Source organism: Lepidochelys kempii, chromosome 21, assembly GCF_965140285.1.
Source record: "Lepidochelys kempii isolate rLepKem1 chromosome 21, rLepKem1.hap1, whole genome shotgun sequence".
Taxonomy (NCBI): Eukaryota; Metazoa; Chordata; order Testudines; family Cheloniidae; genus Lepidochelys; species Lepidochelys kempii.
Genome location: NC_136400.1, coordinates 11,825,303 through 11,846,196, shown reverse-complemented (window position 1 = coordinate 11,846,196; position 20,894 = coordinate 11,825,303). Strand labels below are relative to the sequence as shown.

Below are 20,894 nucleotides of genomic sequence, written 5' to 3'. Positions count from 1 at the left end.
CAACGTTTGTAAAAAGCTACTGCAAAGCAAGGGAGCCACAACTTTGCTCAACTTGTCATGACTCCCAGGGCAGCACCCAATTAACATAAACAAATAGACTGTATCCACTTGAATCAAGATATCTCAACAGACTGGACTTTAAAGTTGTACATTGTAGCCAGCTTTGTGTTTAAAATATTAGTCATCCCTGCTGCAGAGCCAGAAGAGGAAGGGAGGAATCCCAAGAGAGGTGTCAATGTATCCAGTACAATAACTTTTCACACACCATAAAAACAATTAACATTAGATGTCAGTACTACAGAGATACTCTCTACCCCCAAATTATAACAGTTTTAAGTTAGGTCATATCTGAGGCCTAGAAACAGAGCTTCTCTAAAGATTTTTGAGCATGCTGAGTAATTTTTGGCTGATGTAGATGACTGCCTAATGCTTTTACAAATAAGAACACAGAGCTACACAACGGCTGTTACATTGGAAAGTGTTTTTTAAACACTACCTAAAATCAGCATTTATTACAACCTTAGAACAGTTGCATTAAATCTATCCATTATATTTCAGCTGAAAAAGACGGTTGAGGAAGAGAAGCTCATGACAAGTAGAAACTATAAATCCCATTTTTAAGAATGATAAACATGAGTTTAGGACTCACATGCCTCTGTCATAAATCACAGCTTGCAAGTTTCACAGCCACTTAGGCTCTATCATGGATGCAATTCAGGAAATTGCCTCATTACCTCCTAACTTACCAGAACACACACCACTTTGAGTTGTGATTGTATGTCACTTACACAAAGCTAACCCTCTAAGAATGATCTCAGAACAAATCCAAAGAACTACTGTCGAGACAAGTTATGTTTTTTCAGCGGTCTGAAACTAAAGAACTGGCAAAACTATTCTTCAAGTAGAGTTTGTTTAGGAACTGGGTAACATTACCAGTCTCTTTCAAATCCAACACTAATTCTGTTCTGCGTATCACTAGCTGCTATGCAAGCAAACATGCTACTCATCGAGTCCCGTTAGTGGTATCCTCTTTTTTGTCCTGAAGACTGTTTTCGAGACCACCAACCCCATTGTGTAAGCAGGAAATCTATGGCCTTCAAAATGTTTGAGAGTCCTGTTTACATATTACTAAGACCACAGTCATTTACAAGTTCAGTCCCTGTATATATGGCAAACACCACAAATCCAGCATACAGCTATAAAAAAGGCACGTATTTCAGCACCTCTTCCCAGCCTGTGTTTGATCATATTAAGTCAGCACCAGTTTGCAAAAAGCTACAATACCAGATATCCATGAATATTACTTTGCTGTACAGTAAGTAGTTCAGGATGGAAAATGACTCACAATATACCTCCACTTCTTAAAATTCAAGTTCTATAACAAGTTCAAACCCCTTGACCTCACTTTCAAGGCTCTGCCCAGCACCTCCTCATGTGTATGACTTGTCTCCTGCTACACCCCTGCTTGCATGTTCTGCTAATGCCACCTGCCTTACTAAATTGTTTTCAGGCTCCTCCCAGTGAACTCCATGGCTCCTTTCATGCCATGCCCCACACCAGGAACACCCGTCTTCCCCAGCAACCTTGCTTTCTTCCAAGTCCCTCCCATTAGCCAAAAGAAACGAGTTTGTCTTTCACCATGTAACATGCACCCCACATGGATACTTCATATATAGACACACTACAACCATTCACAAACAAATCAAACCACCCTATAAACCAATTAAGTTATTTCTCCTAAAGGTTGGAAAGGTAAAAATAATGATTTTTATTTTATTATTTTATTTTTAAATTCAGAAGTGATCAGATACTTTGGTGATGGATTGGTGAGCGTGAAGATAGATGCTATCCCAAAAACACTTTAAAGAAGCAATGATTTTGAAAACTATTTGAAGAGATGTGAGGTTTTTACTTAATTTCCCCTTAAAAATTTAACATTTACAGTTCCTTAAATGTGCGGTAGTTTTTTTTCTTTTTCTTTAAAACTAAAGGGAATTAGCTGTGTAGCATAACATGCAAGAAACTCAGAGTCTGGGTTTGAGCCTTTGATTTTTGACTCTCAACTGATAAACTCAGTACTGTGTATTTTTACAGTCTACTATTCTTTATAAAGAATACCTCTTTTCGAAGAGCTACATAACCTATAACATTCTTCCCCAAACTAAGTACGGCCTTAAAGAGGCAATCTAGAGCATTTATGGATTGAGGCCTTTTATACATTAGGCAAAAAAACTGTTGTAAAAACACATTGCTTGGAACACTTTGAACTTGCAATGCCTGGGCAACACTTTGTATCTACACACAACAGATGTTCAACACATTTTATAAGTACCAATTGCATAAAGTGACTGAAACATCTGGGACAGTCTTTAGTTTGGATCTAGCTGACCCCATGCTGTAACCAATGATTTCTCCCCAATATGGTCAGGAAGCCAAAAGAGTTGCACCAGCATCAATTCTGTCACTTGTCCCAATTCCATTCTACAATGTAGTACCTTGCATTTGGAAGTTAATCAAAATCTCCTGTACCTAACAACCACATGGAAGCATTCTGAAACAGATGCTTCAGGAATCCCAGAATGAATTGATGCCAACATGATTGTAAAGTGCACTTCATGTGAATGCACAATAAGAATACAAACAACAACAGCTATGTTGCATGAAGATGCTAAACTGTTGTAAGAGCAAGCAGCATAAGCATTTCACACAATAGGTGTTACTGCAATGGTTTCATAAGTCAGCATAGGCAACTTCACTGACTACACCAGAGTTTCCCAGACTTTTGAAAACTGAGTTGCTCACCTTTCATCTCCACATCTTAATGTATACATCTTCCTTCTATTCTTTTTAAATCAAGGACGAGACTTAAGAACAAACTGAGAGATCTGCCCGTGCCTTCTCTCCCAACTACTGCACCCCATAATTTGGAAAACACTAATCTACAGGACTTGTTAGCTCTGTTATTTATGTTTGAGTAAGAGTCTTCTCCCTAACAGCCTAGACATTCATCCTATTTAACCCCCTCACCTTGGTGTGCAAGTAGTGATGCATGCTAGTACATTTTATCTGCATCACTGCCTGGGGAGTTTTCTATCTTGAGGGTGTTAATCACACTAAAATCATAATCCTGTGTTTGCAGTCTCAATCTGGTACAATGAAAATTAATCTGATGCCTCATTCAACACAGTGACTTTACATTAGGATCAGGAAGGAAAAGATGTGCCAGACCAGAGCAAGTCCTTGTGTGAATATAATAAACTTTGATAATCTGCAACTATTAGCTACATGTTTGAAGCTGCTTCCAACAGAAAATACAACTTCCTCTGCTACTAATGCAATTGCACAATCTTTAAAGGTTTTGACACAGCAAAACAGGAAGTTCATGATGCAAACCCTTATGTTATATGGGTAGTGGAAAGAAATATTTGGAAGTAATGCAAGCATTTTGGAAAGCACAATGGGAGTTGGGGGTAGGAGAAGACCTTGCTCATTTTATTTTTAGGATTGACCCTGCCACAAGGCACTGAGCACCCTAAACTCCTATTGATTGTAGTGGGCAATCAGAACACTCAGCATCTCAGGAGATATCAACCAACCAACAAGGTCAAGCCCTTATCTTACTACTTCAATAAAGCTCAGCCTTTCTACAGTAAAACTTTGGGGGGAACACATTCATACTATTAGAACCTGTTTAACCTTTATACAAAAGATAAAGGACAAATGCTCATATACTTTGGTACATAACAGTTTTAATAGAGGTTACTTAAATGGAACTTTGCAAACAATTTAGTATAATATAATCACCCTTTGTTAAAAAAACAAACAGCTGACAGTTTGGGTTTTTTAAAAGCTACAGTGTATACATGGCTATTACTTTTCTTCATTAGTATTGTTTACTGTGAGTCCTACACTATAGATATAAATTTACATATTGCATAAAAATTCATTAATGCATGCTCACTTCACACATTGGAGGAGACCACAGTGTGGAAACACTGTTACAAAATCTTCATCAGGGTCTGACATACTGGGTGCAGAAAAGCTTTAAACACTATATGCATTCATAAGACATTAATGTTTTACATATTCTTTCTTTAAAAAAAGGGCAAAGCCGCCTAAAAAAGCTTTCACACATCACTGTGATTTGACTGCAAAACTGAGGCTAGTCAAGTAGACAAACTCATTTCCTATTCTATATTTTGAAGACCAAAACTAATAAGCACTGTTGCATTATGAAATGAGCAAAAATACTTGATGCAACAAGGGAGTACAACCTTTTTAATCATGCTGCTGTGACTACAGGCAAGTCAAGCTCTGCAGATACACATCTATATTAGTTTAAGAAAAGATTAAAGACCAGAATGTTTTTTTTCCTGCCAGTTATGTCCACACTTTCACAGTTCTGACAGCAGGATTTTGCTACCATAGGCATCTACACCTAATTTTCTCACTCAGGAAAGACCACGAATTTCCCTATGTTAACCTCCCATGGCCAGTGGTATGGAATTGTTACCTGTAAGAGCACTCCTGGCAGACAGGGCAAGGCAGAAGAGATCACCTCATAGCCTTTCCCACCACATCACCGTCCCAGTATCAACAAACCTCTCTTTAAAATCACCCCAAATGCCACCTGCTCTGCAGTTCCCAGCTGAAACTGGAACAAGAGCTACCAGGCACCTGTTCTGCAAAGCAGACTTTGGCACGCCCCACCACTCAGTAACTAAAGGGGGTGGGAGAGAGGGAGGAAAGTGTGCGGATTAATACCCTGGAGGAAGAGTGGGACAAGACTATCTTCTGTGAAATTGACTTTACCACCACCTGCCATGTGGTGCAATCTGCTGCATCCCACCGCGGAGACGCTGCTTCTGCAGCGGTTTCTCCACTAATCTAGGGATAAAAGCCACCCGTGGGCAAGGCCGATTCACCCATATTGGGGGCAGGAGGAAGGGGGCGAACCCCACCGAGGGCAGGGAAACCCCCCCCTGCCCTCTAACTCAGTCGCCGCCCCCGCACGTGCAACACCGACGGTCCCCCCCGCAGTGGGTGAGAAGCCGGGGCAGATTCCCCACCTCCCCTCCTCCCCCCGAGAGAGCGGGGGGGGGGGGGGCCGGGGTGCAGCTCGGACAGGCAGATTCCGATCCAAGCAGCCTCCCTCCCGTGCGTGCTGCGGCCCCCCCCCCCGCCACCCCCGGACTCACCAGACGGAGCCGTAGGCCCCGGAGCCCACCGGGGACAGGTTCTGGTAGCGCTCGGGCACCTCCCAGACCGTCTTGTTCAGCTCCTGCCGGTAGAACTTGGGCCGCTCCTGAGACATCTCGGCTCCGCAGCCCGCCCCGCCCGGCCAGGCGGGAGGGGGGACTCTGCCGGCGGCCGCAGCAGCGGCTCTTCCTCCCCCGCCCCCCCCCCTGCAGAGAGAGGGGCAGGTCTGCACCCCTCCCTCCCCTCAGGGGGGCCTCGGGCCGCCGCCGGTCCCCCCCCTCACCACGGCCCGGGCCAGTGACCGTTGACAGCCGCCGCGGACCCCCCCCCTCCCCTGTCGCGCGCTGCTGCCCCCGCAGGGGCCGCGGGTGTCTCGTGCAGCGCCTCCCCCCCCCCAAAAAAAACCCCAGAAAACCAAAAGAGTGGGGGCTGTCCCGCGCGAGCTGTTAGGGTTCTCCTCACGCGCCCCCTGGGTGCTCCGCACTGTCACCCCAAGGGGCGGGACAGCGCGTGTGTGAGGGGAGGGGGGGGTCCTGAAAGGAACCAGATGTTGATGCGGGGGGGGGGGGGGGGACTCCTCTCACAGGCAGAGCAAGGCAGGCGGCGAAGGCGACTCCGGAGTGACCTCCCCCGCCCGCGCCCAGTGGCACTGCCCAGGCGATTCCGCCTCCTCCCGCAACCCCGACCAATCGATCGCGCCCCGCCGCCGCCTCGCGAGAGCGGAGGCGCCCAGCGCGGCGATGACCCAATATGGAACCAGCGCCCACCGCCCTCCGCTCTCGCGAGAGCGGCCTGAGACCGGGCTGGGGGCGGAGCTAGCGGGGCGCGGGGAAGCCGCGCGGCGGGCGGCGTGGGCGGCGGAAGCCTGGCGCGGAGGAAGGGGCGGCTGGGCCCGGCTCCCTGGAGCCGGGCTGCTGCCCGCGGCGCCGGGGGCGGCTGGGCCCGGCTGCTGCCCGCGGCGCCGGGGGCGGCTGGGCCCGGCTGCTGCCAGCGGCGGCTGGGCCCGGCGGAGAGAGGCAGGGGGCCAGGCCTGGTCATTGCTGGGCCTGGGGCTAGCTGGCTCTGGTACATCAGAGGCGACCGGCCCCTGTGGGTCTGGTGCCTCGGGATTCATTTCACTTCCTCCCGCCCCAGCGACTGACGTCTCCCAACTCAGCCCTCCGCCCTGGGGCCGTCTGCGCGCAGGAGCCCACGGAATAATGGGGCGGAGGAACGCTGCGAAATCCTCTCCAGGATTTCCCGTGCCTTGTGGCCCTGGCTGCTGGGCTGTAGGCGCTTCGGGGGAGCCGCCTTTTGGGGGCTGGGCGGTGCACAAGGATCCGCCGCGGAGCGAGCAGCTGTGTAGGGGCTTTGCGCCGAGCTCGGGTCTGAGAATTGGGAAGCAGGGGGATGTAAGCCTTCGCTTGAGAGTGCAGCAGGCGCTGAAATGCCCTGTGAAATGGAGCTCAAGCTCAGTGTCGGCACCAAATAACGAAGTGAAGTGGCTGCCCCAAGGTCACGCAACAGCAAATAAGTGGCGGTCAGCCTTTGAATGCGGGGGCCCCTCCCTTTAAGCGCTGGACCATGCTATCTTTCACTTGAGGTGGCGAGTTTTGTAGGCGCTACGTTATTCAAGACAGACGTGAGTCACCAAACTGCTTCTGAGTGGCAAATGCATGAAACGCTGGTTATTTTGCAATTAGATAAAATTGGGTTTGAGAAAGTAGGTGGATGCAAGAAAAACCAAAGAACTGCCCTAGAAGAGGCCATTAAAATACTGGGGCTATCAAGGTGCCTGATCTTTTTGCTTCACTATGTACCGTGCAGCGGATGAAAAGTTTTATGAGCTGTACATGCACTTTACTTCAGTATCTGTGCAATATCCACAGACACGGCCCCCGTGGGGTTGGAGGAGGGAGGGGAGAAGCTCAGACCCAGGTCACCCCGGGGGTGGGGGAGGGAAAGGAAGGGGATCGGACGTGGCCTCCGTGGGGTTGGAGTGGAGAGGCTCAGACCCAGTCACTCCGGGGGGAGGAGGGGAGGGGATCAGACGTGCCCCCATGGGGTTGGAGGGCACGGGATCAAACCCGGTTACCCCATGGGGTTGAAGGGGGAAGGGGATCAGACGTGCCCCCCATGGGGTTGGAGGAGGGCGGGGAGAGGCTCAGATGTGCCCCCCATGGGGTTAGAGGAGGGCGGAGAGGGGATCAGACGTGCCCCCCATGGGGTTGGAGGAGGGAGGGGATCAGACCCGGTTACCCCATGGGGTTGGAGGAGGGCGGGGAGGGGATCAGACCCGGTTACCCCATGGGGTTGGAGGAGGAAGGGGAGGGGATCAGATGTGCCACCCATGGCGTTGGAGGAGGGCGGGGAGGGGATCAGACCCAGTCACCCCACGGGGTTAGAGGAGGGAGGGGAGGGGATCAGACGTACCCCCATGGGGTTGGAGGGGACGGGATCAAACCCGGTTACCCCATGGGGTTGGAGGAAGAAGGGGATCAGACGTGCCCCCCATGGGGTTCGAAGAGGGCGGGGAGAGGCTCAGATGTGCCCCCCATGGGGTTAGAGGAGGATGGGGAGGGGATCAGACATGCCCCCATGGGGTTGGAGGGGACGGGATCAAACCCGGTTACCCCATGGGGTTGGAGGAGGGCGGGGAGGGGATAAGACCCAGTCACCTCACGGGGTTAGAGGAGGGCGGGGAGAGGATCAGACTTGCCCCCCATGGGGTTGGAGGAGGGCGGGGAGGGGATAAGACCCAGTCACCCCACGGGGTTAGAGGAGGGCGGGGAGAGGATCAGATGTGCCCCCCAGGGGGTTGGAGGAGGGCGGGGAGGGGATCAGATGTGCCCCCCAGGGGGTTGGAGGAGGGCGGGGAGGGGATCAGACCCAGTCACCCCATGGGGTTAGAGGAGGGCGGGGAGGGGATCAGACGTGCCCCCCATGGGGTTTGAGGAGGGAGGGGATCAGACGTGCCCCCATGGGGTTGGAGGAGGGCGGGGAGAGGCTCAGATGTGCCCCCCATGGGGATAGAGGAGGGAGGGGATCAGACGTGCCCCCCATGGGGTTGGAGGAGGGCGGGGAGAGGCTCAGATGTGCCCCCCATGGGGTTGGAGGAGGGAGGGGATCAGACCCGGTTACCCCATGGGGTTGGAGGAGGGCGGGGAGAGGATCAGACGTGCCCCCCATGGGGTTGGAGGAGGGAGGGGATCAGACCCGGTTACCCCATGGGGTTGGAGGAGGGCGGGGAGAGGATCAGACGTGCCCCCCATGGGGTTGGAGGGCACGGGATCAAACCCGGTTACCCCATGGGGTTGGAGGAGGGCGGGGAGAGGCTCAGATGTGCCCGCCATGGGGTTAGAGGAGGGAGGGGAGGGGATCAGACGTGCCCCCATGGGGTTGGAGGGGACGGGATCAAACCCGGTTACCTCATGGGGTTGGAGGAAGAAGGGGATCAGACGTGCCCCCCATGGGGTTGGAAGAGGGCGGGGAGAGGCTCAGATGTGCCCCCCATGGGGTTAGAGGAGGATGGGGAGGGGATCAGACATGCCCCCATGGGGTTGGAGGGGACGGGATCAAACCCGGTTACCCCATGGGGTTGGAGGAGGGCGGGGAGAGGATCAGACGTGCCCCCCATGGGGTTGGAGGAGGGCGGGGAGGGGATAAGACCCAGTCACCCCACGGGGTTAGAGGAGGGCGGGGAGAGGATCAGATGTGCCCCCCATGGGGTTAGAGGAGGGCGGGGAGGGGATCAGACCCAGTCACCCCATGGGGTTAGAGGAGGGCGGGGAGAGGCTCAGATGTGCCCCCCATGGGGTTGGAGGAGGGCGGGGAGGGGATCAGCCCCAGTCACCCCACGGGGTTGGAGGCGGGGCCCAGGCCCCCCCCCCCGGGCCAGCTGGGGGCAGCATCCCGTGCCCCTCGCGCCCCACCCCGGGGTTGGCAGTTGGCGAGGCCCGGCCGCCCCCGCGAGTCTCGAAGCCGGGGCGGCGGCGGCTCAGGTTGCCGCGGGTGAGCGGACCCTGGGCTCCCCCTGCTCCCGGCGAGCGAGGGGGGGTGTCCCGGGGCGGGGCGGGGCCGCGGCTGGCGGGGAGAATAAGGGGAGGGGCCGTGGGCGAGTCGAGAGAGGGGAGGGAGAGGCTGAGAGCGGCCCCCCGGGGGCACTCGGCCCCCAGCCCCTCTGAAGAGCTGCCCCAGGGATCTGGGAGCAAGGGTCCCAGTCTTCCCGCAGTGGCCCTGGGGGTTGCTGCGGTGGAGGGGGTGATAACAGCGCCACCACTGCTCCCAGTGGCCTGGGTGCTGGAAGTGGGGTGCGGCTGCACCCTCTGGCCTGAAGTGGTTTTTTCCAGCATATCCAGGGTTTACAGTTTGGTTCAATGGCTCTGGGCACCCACACTGAACAAATTGTTCCGGCGTCCCTGCTTGGATGGGGTTACACCAGGGATGGAGGTATCCCCGGCTTAGCCACTTAAACATTCTCTTTCAGTGAGACAGTCCGGTTGTGTGACCTCCTTCCTCCCTTCAGTGTCATGGGTTAAGGACAGTGACTTTGATTTCACTCTCTCGCCTGCCCTTATTCCCACGTTTTTGACTGCCCACTATCAGTGTGACCTCATGGAGCCAGATGCTGAGACGGTCAGCGCTCCCAGGCAGCTAGGGAAGTACAGAATCAAGAGAGGCATATACACTGAAGAGCAGTTCCAGAAAAACTATGAAAGAAACACTCCCTCCCCAAGGAACAGGGACTTCAGAATCCAAGGAAGGGTCCAGTGCAGGTGAGTAATATACCAGGAATTTGGCGGGTATGAAGAAACTGAGGAGCCTGTTCAGGTACCAATGTAAAAGCAGCGACTGACCCTCCTGCAGCCCCAACTCAGTACTACAATACAGAGGTGACTGATAGAAGCTTAATCAAAGCACCAAACTGTAGAGTCCCATGTCTAGAGCAGGTAAGCAGGGCCATCTGTATCTGTTTTCCCACCAAAGATGGAAAATGTTTCTGGTGCCCTCCAGATGACTGAGCAAAACAAAAGCCATCAAGCAAAACTGTTGAGAGAAAAAAACCCACACAAAATCAGGGATTTGGGACCCCTGAATGCAAAGGTTTAGTGCCCCCAAATGTTGGTGCACAGGGTGTCACCCACCGCCAGGGGCAGCCCTGCATGTGTGTCAAGTTTACCAGAACACGGGGAGTTCCTGCCTACAGACCACAAAAGTCTCTCTTCATTTCACAGTTGTGGTAATGTGAGGCAGCTATGCATAGTGAGGAGGGATTCTGCTAATTGTTTCAGTCCCCTCCGGTGCTTCCTTCCACTCTAGCTGGCAGACACAAGGTTACATCTGTTTTTTCTGGCATTTGTATTTGCTATTTTTGTTTAAATTCTCCCAGGTATCACTTTCAGTTCCTGCCTAGAGTAGAAAGAGACTAGGTTTCCTAAGAGTATGGTAGAAATTGCTCTACCTCATTCTGCCTTGCTTGCTGCTGCACTCTAAGGTTCCCTTCTAGGATGGGTGAGGTGAGTGTGCAAATGCAGCATTAGTTAATATAACCCCACCCTGTTCTTCCCAGTAGGGACTTGCACTCCAGAGTATATACCCAAAGACTCAAAATACCCATCTATGCTGAAAGAAAAGGAGGACTTGTGGCACCTTAGAGACTAACCAATTAATTTGAGCATAACCTTTCATGAGCTACAGCTCACTTCATGAATGTATCCGATGAAGTGAGCTATAGCTCACGAAAGCTTATGCTCAAATAAATTGGTTAGTCTCTAAGGTGCCACAAACCCTGCTTTTCCTTTTGCGGATACAGACTAACACGGCTGCTACTCTGAAACCTGTCATCTATGCTGAGATGTTGCAGGTGCTGACCACAAAGGAGCCTCTTTCAGCAGCATCAGAGGATGTCTTGTTCTTCCACCATGGAAAAATTAACCAATCAAAGTTTGGAAAATCATTTGTCATATTCCCTTTAGTTTTGTTGTGGGACTCTGTCACCCAGACTGAACTGTCATCTCCATGTTGTCTCAGGCTTTACTCTGTCAGTCATTGGGATTTATTTGGGTTCATCAGGGGGTTGCGTGTGGTAGGTTTTCTTCGTGGGCACACTTCCTTTCTCCCATATGGAGATCAGGATAGGGGCTTCCTTTTGAAATAATACCAGTTATTGTTCTGTGGATTGGCCGACAAAGAGCACTGTGAGTGGACTAGGTGAGTTCCTTATTCTTGAGTCACTTAATAGGAGCACCTACATACCACTGTTCTTATAAAGAAGTTGAGACCAAGTCTCCTGAAACATCACTGAATTATCACTTCTTGGTGTTCTGTTTCAACTGCTCACTAGAACTGAGGAACTGCATCCGATGAAGTGAGCTGTAGCTCACGAAAGCTTATGCTCAAATAAATTGGTTAGTCTCTAAGGTGCCACAAGTACTCCTTTTCTTTTTACTAGAACTGAAGTGACTGCTGAAGCTTCACCTGCTGTTTTGTGACCCTGGTGTGACTTGAGGTTCAAAGCTAACTAAGACTGTGGGTCAAATTCAGCTTTGTTCCACTGTTGTAAATCTGGAGTAATTTCACTGAGGTGAGTGGAGGCATTTTAGATTTACATTGATGTAAATAAGAGTGCAATTTTATCCCTGGCCTCCTTTTCTAGCTCTTCCTTTACCTTTAGGAATAATCAGAAAGAAAAACGTCCTTCACAGAGATCAAGGAAGCTCCATCATATGGGATATTAAATAAAAGAGAGATCAGACAAAGTACTAGAACAAAGGTATCAAAGTTATTTGGAGGAGAGGATCGAATTCTATTTAGTTATGGTCTGAGAGCTGGAGTTTACACTGAGGTCTGTGTATTACCCCCTGATGTCAGTAGGAGATTTGCACAGAGAGCAAGAGGAGAATATGGCCTTCATGTAGTAGCTCAACATTATTTGTTCAGTGCTTTATTATTGCATTCATCATTCATTGAGAAAATCTGCCCCCCTTTAGGCCTGTTGTTTCTGCCTTTTGTTTCTCTTGCTTCCTCATCCTCCTTTCACAGTGTCTGGCCCACTTCCCTATCTTTGTGAGTCTCTTCTGTTCCTTCCCTAAAAAGAAAAGGAGTACTTGTGGCACCTTAGAGACTAACCAATTTATTTGAGCATGAGCTTTCGTGAGCTACAGCTCACTTCGTGTTTCATTCCTAGCTGCCAAACCATTGAAGTTCAGGTTTCAGAGTAGCAGCCGTGTTAGTCTGTATTCGCAAGAAGAAAAGGAGGACTTGTGGCACCTTAGAAACTAACAAATTTATTTGAACATAAGCTTTCATGAGCTACAGCTGTAGCCACAAGTTCAATCACTCCCCATGCCCCCGTTCTGTCCACGACAATGATCAGTGATTAAATAGTTAATCTTGACATCAAAGTGTCATAACTGGGCTTTAAAGTTGACAGTCCAATCAGATTAATAGGGAAGATGGAAGTTTACTCCTCAAAGTCACTGTTTCAGGCTGTCTGCAGACTTGGGCAGATGCTGCATCAGTTACATTTGGTTCGCTTTGGAGTGTTATTGCAGACATGAGGACTAGAAACTTGCTCTTTTTTTTAAATGAAAGCTTAGTTATTAGAAACTCTGATAAAGACATGTGGACCATATAAATGCATTATGTGACCCAATGCCCAGTCAACCTGTGGAACTCATTGCCAGGGGATGCTGCAAAAGCCAAAAGTATAACTGGGTTCAAAAAATAATTGGATAAGTTCATGGCAGATAGGTCTATCAGTATCTATTAGCCAAGCTGGTCAGGGACCCAAACCCATGTTCTGAGTGTCCCTAAACCTCTGCCTGCTAGAAGCTGTGATTGAATGACAGCAGATGGATTACTCAGTAAATTACCCTATTCTCTTCACTCCCTCTGAAGCATCTGACACCAGCTGCTGTCGGAAGACAGGATATTGGGCTAGATGGACCATTAGTCTGACCCAGTATGGCCATTCTTATGTTCTTAATCCTGACTGCAGGCCATCAGTTTGACATCCCCGTATTACCGAATATAGTACGAGAAACAAATTTGACTGTTCCCTGTGGTAGATGGACATGGGGACTTAATAACTGTTTTTCACCTCAGTTTTCAAAGATTTTATCATTTCCAGTTTTCCACCTTCATCAGAATAGCAGGAATCTAAGCACTGTCTTCCGCTTATCCTCTTTGGTACCAAAAATAAGAAATCAGTATGTCCAGAGTTGGGGATCTTAATTCAAAGACTAATGTGAGTGACACACAAAATGTTTGCTGTTGATTTGAATGGAATGCCAGGGAACCAGACATAGGAATCACTACATTGCATTCATGTTATATGTCTCTACAGGACCTGAAAGGGGTTAATCATAGCTCTATGAATTCTGGGCATAAAAAGGACAAAGGCCTGGTAAGAAGCTACAGAGGTGGAACTACTGAACAACAGTGCACACAGAACTTGTCTGGTTCCTTTCAGATTCTCCTGGGCAAGATTCAGAAAGATCATACTCAAGATGTTTCCTATCCTGAACTGGTTGTGTGCATATCGAGTCAGAGAATGGTTCCTGAACGATATACATGCTGGCCTAAGTGTGGGGATGGTGCAGATTCCACAAGGTAAGCAAAGAAAAATATTCTTGCGTGTCTTCCCCGTTCCATCTTTTTCCTTTTATTCATACCTCATTTTTCCTCCACTCTCCCTAGGCTGATCAGAAGTTTATTCTCCAGTCATGTAGGGTCCTAAAGTGGATAGAGTTTGTATATGCGTGCTTTTGTGTACATGCAAAATATTTTTGTGTGTGCCTGTTTTTCAGGTATGCATCTTGCATATATGCACACATTGATGTGGATATCCATGTGTATGCGCACTTGCAGGATTAGTTTTGGGGGATGAATTTGAAAGTAGCTTTTTCAGCTCATATGTGTATGCTTGTGTACATTTGCATATGCTTACCCTAGTATGGAAGCACTGCTCATTGTTCCATAGTTAAGTTTGTGTTTACTTGTTTGTTTGTTTATTTGCTTAAAGTAGGGATTCAACCACTTTGTTATGAATGAAGAACACAATGTATTCTCCCCAAAGTTACAGCATTTACTCTTTGATTACAGAATACATTTTCTGAGAATTTACAATTAATGAGCTGAGATAAAATTTCTTAAACAATGGATGCTGTGAGAGGGGAAAAAAACTAATTTGTCTCTAAAATTTACTTTAATCTAATTTGGGATCACAAACACTAAAATGCCTTAATAAAAATCATATGGTTATTGCATGGTTTAAATACAGGGCAGAATTAAGATTGTTTGAATGCCGTGACTGTTTGTTTCCATTCCTTGACATGTTTGTATTTTTTTAAAGTTTGACGTGAACTCTGAATTTCCAGGATTTATAATGCTTAGTTCTGGAATAATTGTAACATCCCTGTAATGTATTTTACCCCTAAATTACTGATACATACTTTCAGTCTTTACCGCCATCTTAACATAGTTTTTATTGGGGAATATACAATGGGCTTCAAGTTGACATCAAATTTCCTTAACTGAATTTATAGCCTGCTATGTACAGGAAGGTAAACATCTGCATACATATGTTTGTACTTGTACTCAGCATTTACTCTTATGCACAATATTAGACATACACAGAGAGGCACACATGTGCTCTCAAACAAATATGCATACACACATGTACGCCTTCTAAGATTCAGTATTTTATTAGGTTTCAGAGTAGCAGCTGTGTTAGTCTGTATCCGCAAAAAGAAAAGGAGGACTTGTGGTACTTTAGAGACTAACAAATTTATTTGAGCATAAGCTTTCGTGAGCTACAGCTCAGCTGTAAGCTCACGAAAGCTTATGCTCAAATAAATTTGTTAGTCTCTAAGGTACCACAGCAAATTTATTTGAGCATAAGCTTTCGTGAGCTACAGCTCAGCTGTAAGCTCACGAAAGCTTATGCTCAAATAAATTTGTTAGTCTCTAAGGTGCCACAAGTCCTCCTTTTCTTTTTGAGTATTTTATTAGTATTCTTTGTGACAATGAGGTTTACAGCTCAGCTACAGGTTCCAATAATGTTGATCAGGACCCTCTAGGACCTTTCTGGATGACCTATCTCCAACTTCTGGAGGTAAAACTGAAAGGAGACCTATATAGAAGATGGTATGTTGAGTCAGAAACTTGAATCTGTTAGAATCCTGATAGAATCCACCACATGGTTCAGTTCCTGGGTCATATGTAAAACCAGAAGGGACTTATTTTCCAGTTATATTCAGATATGTCTCAGATACCGTGAGAACAACTGAGCTTTCAAGATTTCCGTCCATTGGGCCTAAAATCTCAAAAAACAATGCTCAGACTTCACTGTTAGTCATTCTGAAACGGAACCTGTCCCTAAGCCCTGATCTAGCCTCAAACCCAGTCCTCATTTTAAATCTAATCCCATGCTGTATCTGAACACCACCTCCATGCCCACCAATAATTTACTAAATGAATTACAAAGAGAATTTGGTAGTCACCTGCTTTTGCTGAACTGCTTGCTTCAAGTGAGCAGGAACAAAACATCAGACTGCTGTGAATCATATTTTTCATACTTTTTAGTGCAATTTAATTGGTCAGATATATAAAACTTTTAAAAAAGAAAAGGAGTACTTGTGGCACCTTAGAGACTAACCAATTTATTTGAGCGTAAGCTTTCATGAGCTACAGCTCACTTCATCGGATGCATACTGTGGAAAGTACAGAAGATCTTTTTATACACACAAACCATGAAAAAATGGGTGTCTACCACTACAAAAGGTTTTCTCTCCCCCCCCCCCACTCTCCTGCTGGTAATAGCTTATCTAAAGTGATCACTCTCCTTACAATGTGTATGATAATCAAGTTGGGCCATTTTCTTTTCTTTTTGCTAATACAGACTAACACGGCTGTTACTCTGAAACCTGTCATAAAACTTTTAGCATCTGATCATCGTTAGGTGACCTAAGTGAAATGAGTTTGTGGTTCTAAGTCCAGTTTCTAGTTAACAGGGGCCCATGTCACAAAACAACCACGAGGTTTGACACTAACTGGCCCCATAGTTGTCAGTCTCAATTCTTGCCTTCTCGGCAGAATGGATTATGGGGGCTGAACTGTCCTGTCACCTGTGGAGGTGGCTTCTCCAGACACAGATGGAGATAGTACTGGGTCACTATGAGGGAACCTTGCTTTGCTGCTTGTGCTGTGCCTGTTCTGTCAATCAATACGGAGCTTCGTTCTTCAAGGCTGCCAGGCAGGCACTTTTTCACAAGCAGAGTTTCACTTCAAAAATAAAAGTAGAAGATAAAATCTTGCCAGGTACACTTTGCTTTTAGAAATGTATGTTTCTCCTCCAGGACTGTCAGGAGTTTTGTTAACGAGGTTACCACTACCAGTTGTCAATGGCTTCTATTCTGCATTCTGCTGCTCATTAACATATGTCATATTCGGGACTTCGCACCATATCTCCATTGGTAAGTTTTACTCTGCTCTGTGAATTGGGTCTCCAGGACTTATGGGGTCATGTACAGAGTTGTCATTAAAGGGTGTGGGAGGTGCCTATATCTATCTTTGTCTCATCTATTTGATCTTACTTGGTAGCATGGTCTTGGAGTGAGCATCCTCACTCCTAGTCACCTGCTTGGGTTCGGTTCCAGTTCTGTAACTGTCTTGTTGTATGATCCTGAGGAAATCACTTAGGACTCAACTGTGGACTACCTTGTATGCCCGCACAAGGGAGTAAGGTGTCCACTTACTTCCTTGCATGGACTATCCACATCACAAGTACCAGCACAGAGGAGAGAGCCAGAATGCCATGGAAGAGTAATCAGCACCAGACACAGCAGGGCTTGCGCAGAATACTCTTCCTTCCTTCTCTCCCCCACCATCCCCGAGAGCAAGAGGGGAACCAGACTGAGAGTCACAATTTGGCTTCTGGTCTTCTCGTGGGGGTCACACAGCTGCTTGCCACCATCACATCCTTAATGGTTCTTCACTCTTCCGAATTATATATTCACAATACATACAAACACATGAGAAAGAGAGAAATTTGTACAAAGAGATCAACAAACAAATGGACTGGAGACATAAATCTGTGAACAGAGTCCTGGCAATTTATTTTTTGGCAATGGTTCTGATCCTAAACCTCCTCCTTTGTTTTCCCTTCCTTTCAGGTGAAAAGGTTGGCCACTGTATCACAATAAGTGGGTATAGGGTGCCCTCTAGTCTTTGAGCCAGAGCTACACTTCCTTCTTCAGCTAACTTCTTTCACATTCACTTTTCAGTCTATTTGACAGTGGGGTAAAAGCTTGTTTAGAGTTTGTATTGAAATAATCTTTGGTCATGCATCTGAACAACTTGATAGTTCATGTTTGTGAGGTTGTAGATGTAATCTGCTTTTGAATGATATATCAGGAATTTCATATACTTGGGAGGGAGGTGTGTGAGAATCAGTGTTTCAGACATCATTTTATATAGCTATTAAGAAGTGTGTGTGAATGTATATACACACACACAAACAAACAAACACACACAGACGGTGAAAATAGACCTTCTAGTGCATGGGTGGGGGTGAAAAATGGACTTGTGGTTGCAGGGAATCACACAACCTTCTTCTCTGTTCTCTGCTTCTGTTGGTCCCAGGTTCATTCAGCATTCTGAATGCAATGGTGGCAGATGTTCTGAAGACTCTGAATTTCAGCCCTATATTGACTGCTAATGGAACCTTTGCCAATTTCTCAGATGCAAATTATATGAAAAGTTACATGGAAGCCTTGACACTTACTGCATCAACGACATTTCTGACTGGGATCATCCAGGTAGAAGTTGCATTCCTTTTAGCTCCCGATGGATGTGGCCTTGATGGACATTGTACAAACCAGGGAACTAGAACTACCAAGAGGTTAAACTTTCCCAGCACACACGTTTGAATATATATTTTTTGCAGTGCATTGAACACAGGGCTCTAGATCTTTTTCCTCTTAGGATTTCCGACCAAGATATGTTAAAGTGCCTCTACCCCTTGACCCACACATTCAATTCATTTTCAAATCCTGGTACATCCTCCTCCATAATATTTCCTGAATCAGAATTTTTTTCTGTCCACACAAGAACTGCTGGAAGCTGAGAGTGGACAACAGGGGATGGATCACTCAGTGATTGCCTGTTCTGTTCAGTACCTCCAAAACACCTGTACACACGCCCCAGTTCAATCTCTTCACTGGTTCTCCATTTTCTACTGCATCAAATTTCAGCTTTTTGACTCCACCTTTAAGACTCTTTATTGCTCTGCCTCGCCCCACTTGTCAGTTCTTGTCTCTTGCCAGTGATGCCTGGTAGTTTTGGTAATTTATCTGTGGATTTCCATGCTTTCAAATATTTGGGTTTCTTGTAAGTTTTAACCTTAAATCTGAATGTCTTTCCTTTTCTAGTAGATTTTTCTCTTAACTGCCATGTTCTTATAAGGATTTACCCTTACATGTACTGATTTCTATACCAACTCTTAATTTCTCTTTAACATTGTTTTTTGTCTTGGAATTATTTTTAATCCATCCGATCAAAAGTGGAGGCCAGAGAATCTCCTTGTGTGATACTGGATAGTTAGAGTTAAATGCTTTGCATTTGGCAGCCTGATTCTCCACTGCTTGCACTTTTATGTAGTCATTTTTACCTGTACAAAGTGGATGAAAAATGCTATCAAGCTGCTTTAGTAGTGTTTTACTCATTGTGCAAAACGGATGCAACAGGTACAAATGAGTTCACCTGGTGTAAAGCAGTGGAGAATCAGGCCTTTGGTGTATAAAGGACAAGGAGGGTGTTGGAGAGTTAAGGATTAGGTTCCAAAGTAGCTGATCACTTAGTGTCAGGCTCAGTCCCCTTTGTGCCACCACTTCTCATTCCTCTCTTGCCTTCCTTTCAGTTGCTTTTAGGCTGCTTCTGCTTGGGGTTTGTCACAACCTATCTGCCAAAGACCCTCATTGATTCTTACCTCACTGCAGCAGCGCTGCATGTCATCGTATCCCAGTTCTCCTTCATCTTCGGGATTGTGATCAACTTCCATATGGGCCCCCTGGCCATTTTCTACGTGAGTAAACCAGACACTTGGTTCAGAGACGTGCCTGCCCCTTGGAGGGGAAGGGAATGAACAGCTTCAGAAATTAAGATAATTTCAGTATAAGCACATTGCTAGGGGAGAAATTAGGCAAGTCTCAACCGTAGCTACGTTCACTCTTCGTAGGTGGGTGTACTATACAGTGTATGCAGATTTTCTGGATGCTAGGAGGAGAGAGGGGCTGGAGAGGGTTCTCTACTCACTTTAGAAAATACAATGAGAAGTACAAAGCCATATCTGTGCTGTTATTTTCTGTATTGCTCTCTATAGAAAACATATTTTTAAAATCTTGCTGTGTTCTTAGTAGCTGTCTCCCTCTTCCCATTAAAGATACTTTTGTCACAGAAGGGCCTACTAGTTGAAATACAAGGGCATCCTTTGTCATCCTTTACAGAGTGTGAAATGCCAGCTCATATAAAAAACGCTGTAATATCCCCTTCTCATCCTCTCTGTGATGTTTCCCATTCAGAACCTGTTTCAGTATTGCGTGGCTCTCCCAAAGGCTAATGCCACCAGTATATTGCTATTTTTGGTTGGCCTAGTCATGCTGAGGATCAGCAATTGTATCAAGATAACTTACAAGCACAGTCCTGTTGCATTCCCTATGGAACTTCTCCTGGTAAGTCTTCTCCATATGTCCACTATGATAACTAAAATTAACAGAAACCAGCAAAGTCTCACTATATGAGAGGTAGCTTGGTCTTGTGGTTAGAGCACAGGGCTGTGAACCAGGAGCTCCCGTGTCCCATTATCTGCTCTGCCACGGATTTGCAGAGTGGCTTTGGACAATTACTAAATCTCTGCATCCCTGCCTCCTGAGGATGCTGTGAGGAGTAACTAATGTCTGTAAAGTGCTGTATAAATGCAAAGTATTATTCAGAAATTGGCGCAAATCAAAACACCAGGTCTCCCGTCTTGATCAGAGTTTGAACCTCTTATCTTTATTTATTGTGAGCAAAATTAGAACCTTGCATCCAAACACTCACTGGGGTTTCTAAATCCGGGTCTGAGTCTGAACCTTCCCAGATGTTGGGGATGTTCAGACTCATTCTATTTTAGAGACAGGTTCCAGCTGTGGATTCAGATTTTGTTGGTGTCATCTTTCATTTACTTTTTCTCTTTCTTTTTTTCTTCTCCTGCGTCTTTTTTTTTAATGATCAAAAATATTAAATGTAAAAATAGTTTAAAAAAGGCTGAAAGGAAAACTCTGACCATTTTGCTCAGCCAGAAGTCTGAAAGTTCAGCGGGTCAGAGGTACTTTTCCCCAGGAATAAGGTACTTAGAGTCCAACTGTGATTGATGTTAGCGGAAGTTGAGGTTACTCAGCACTTCGTAGAATAGGGCACGTTTGTGACAATGGCCATGTCGGAATCCAAGATCGGAGATTGTAAACTGGTTTCTATCCTGCTTTGTTATTAATTTAACAACTGGAGAAAGAACACTTTAACTCTTTAGTGTTCAAAAATTGTCAAGTCAATAATAAAGTTAATTGTAATATCTCCTTATGTAGTGCCACATCATAATCATGGTCACCTGCAAGAAGTTCAGAAGTGCCAGTAGTTATGTATTTTATTGAAAAGAACATTTTACAGGTTATTTCAAG

The 20,894-nt window shown here is 46.7% G+C and overlaps 2 protein-coding genes across 4 annotated transcripts in view; one reads left to right on the top strand and one right to left on the bottom strand.

The window, feature by feature from the left end:
- The window catches only part of MAPK14 (mitogen-activated protein kinase 14), a 47,293-nt gene extending 41,417 nt beyond the window's left edge, over window positions 1-5,876 (bottom strand). The window contains exon 1 of one of the 3 annotated variants that reach the window (XM_073319891.2): window positions 5,199-5,876. In XM_073319891.2, the coding sequence (XP_073175992.1) occupies window positions 5,199-5,314 (116 nt within the window). In that variant the 5' untranslated portion in view covers window positions 5,315-5,876. The remainder of the gene's footprint in view (window positions 1-5,198) is intronic. The other 2 variants (XM_073319889.2, XM_073319888.2) reach the window with 2 other exon arrangements.
- Window positions 5,877-6,228: 352 nt separating this feature from the next.
- The window catches only part of SLC26A8 (solute carrier family 26 member 8), a 31,451-nt gene continuing 16,785 nt past the window's right edge, over window positions 6,229-20,894 (top strand). The window contains exons 1-7 of the mRNA XM_073319884.2: window positions 6,229-6,820; window positions 9,665-9,953; window positions 13,652-13,791; window positions 16,539-16,655; window positions 17,824-17,999; window positions 19,100-19,264; window positions 19,761-19,910. Coding sequence (XP_073175985.1) covers window positions 9,793-9,953; window positions 13,652-13,791; window positions 16,539-16,655; window positions 17,824-17,999; window positions 19,100-19,264; window positions 19,761-19,910 — 909 coding nt within the window. The 5' untranslated portion in view covers window positions 6,229-6,820; window positions 9,665-9,792. The remainder of the gene's footprint in view (window positions 6,821-9,664; window positions 9,954-13,651; window positions 13,792-16,538; window positions 16,656-17,823; window positions 18,000-19,099; window positions 19,265-19,760; window positions 19,911-20,894) is intronic.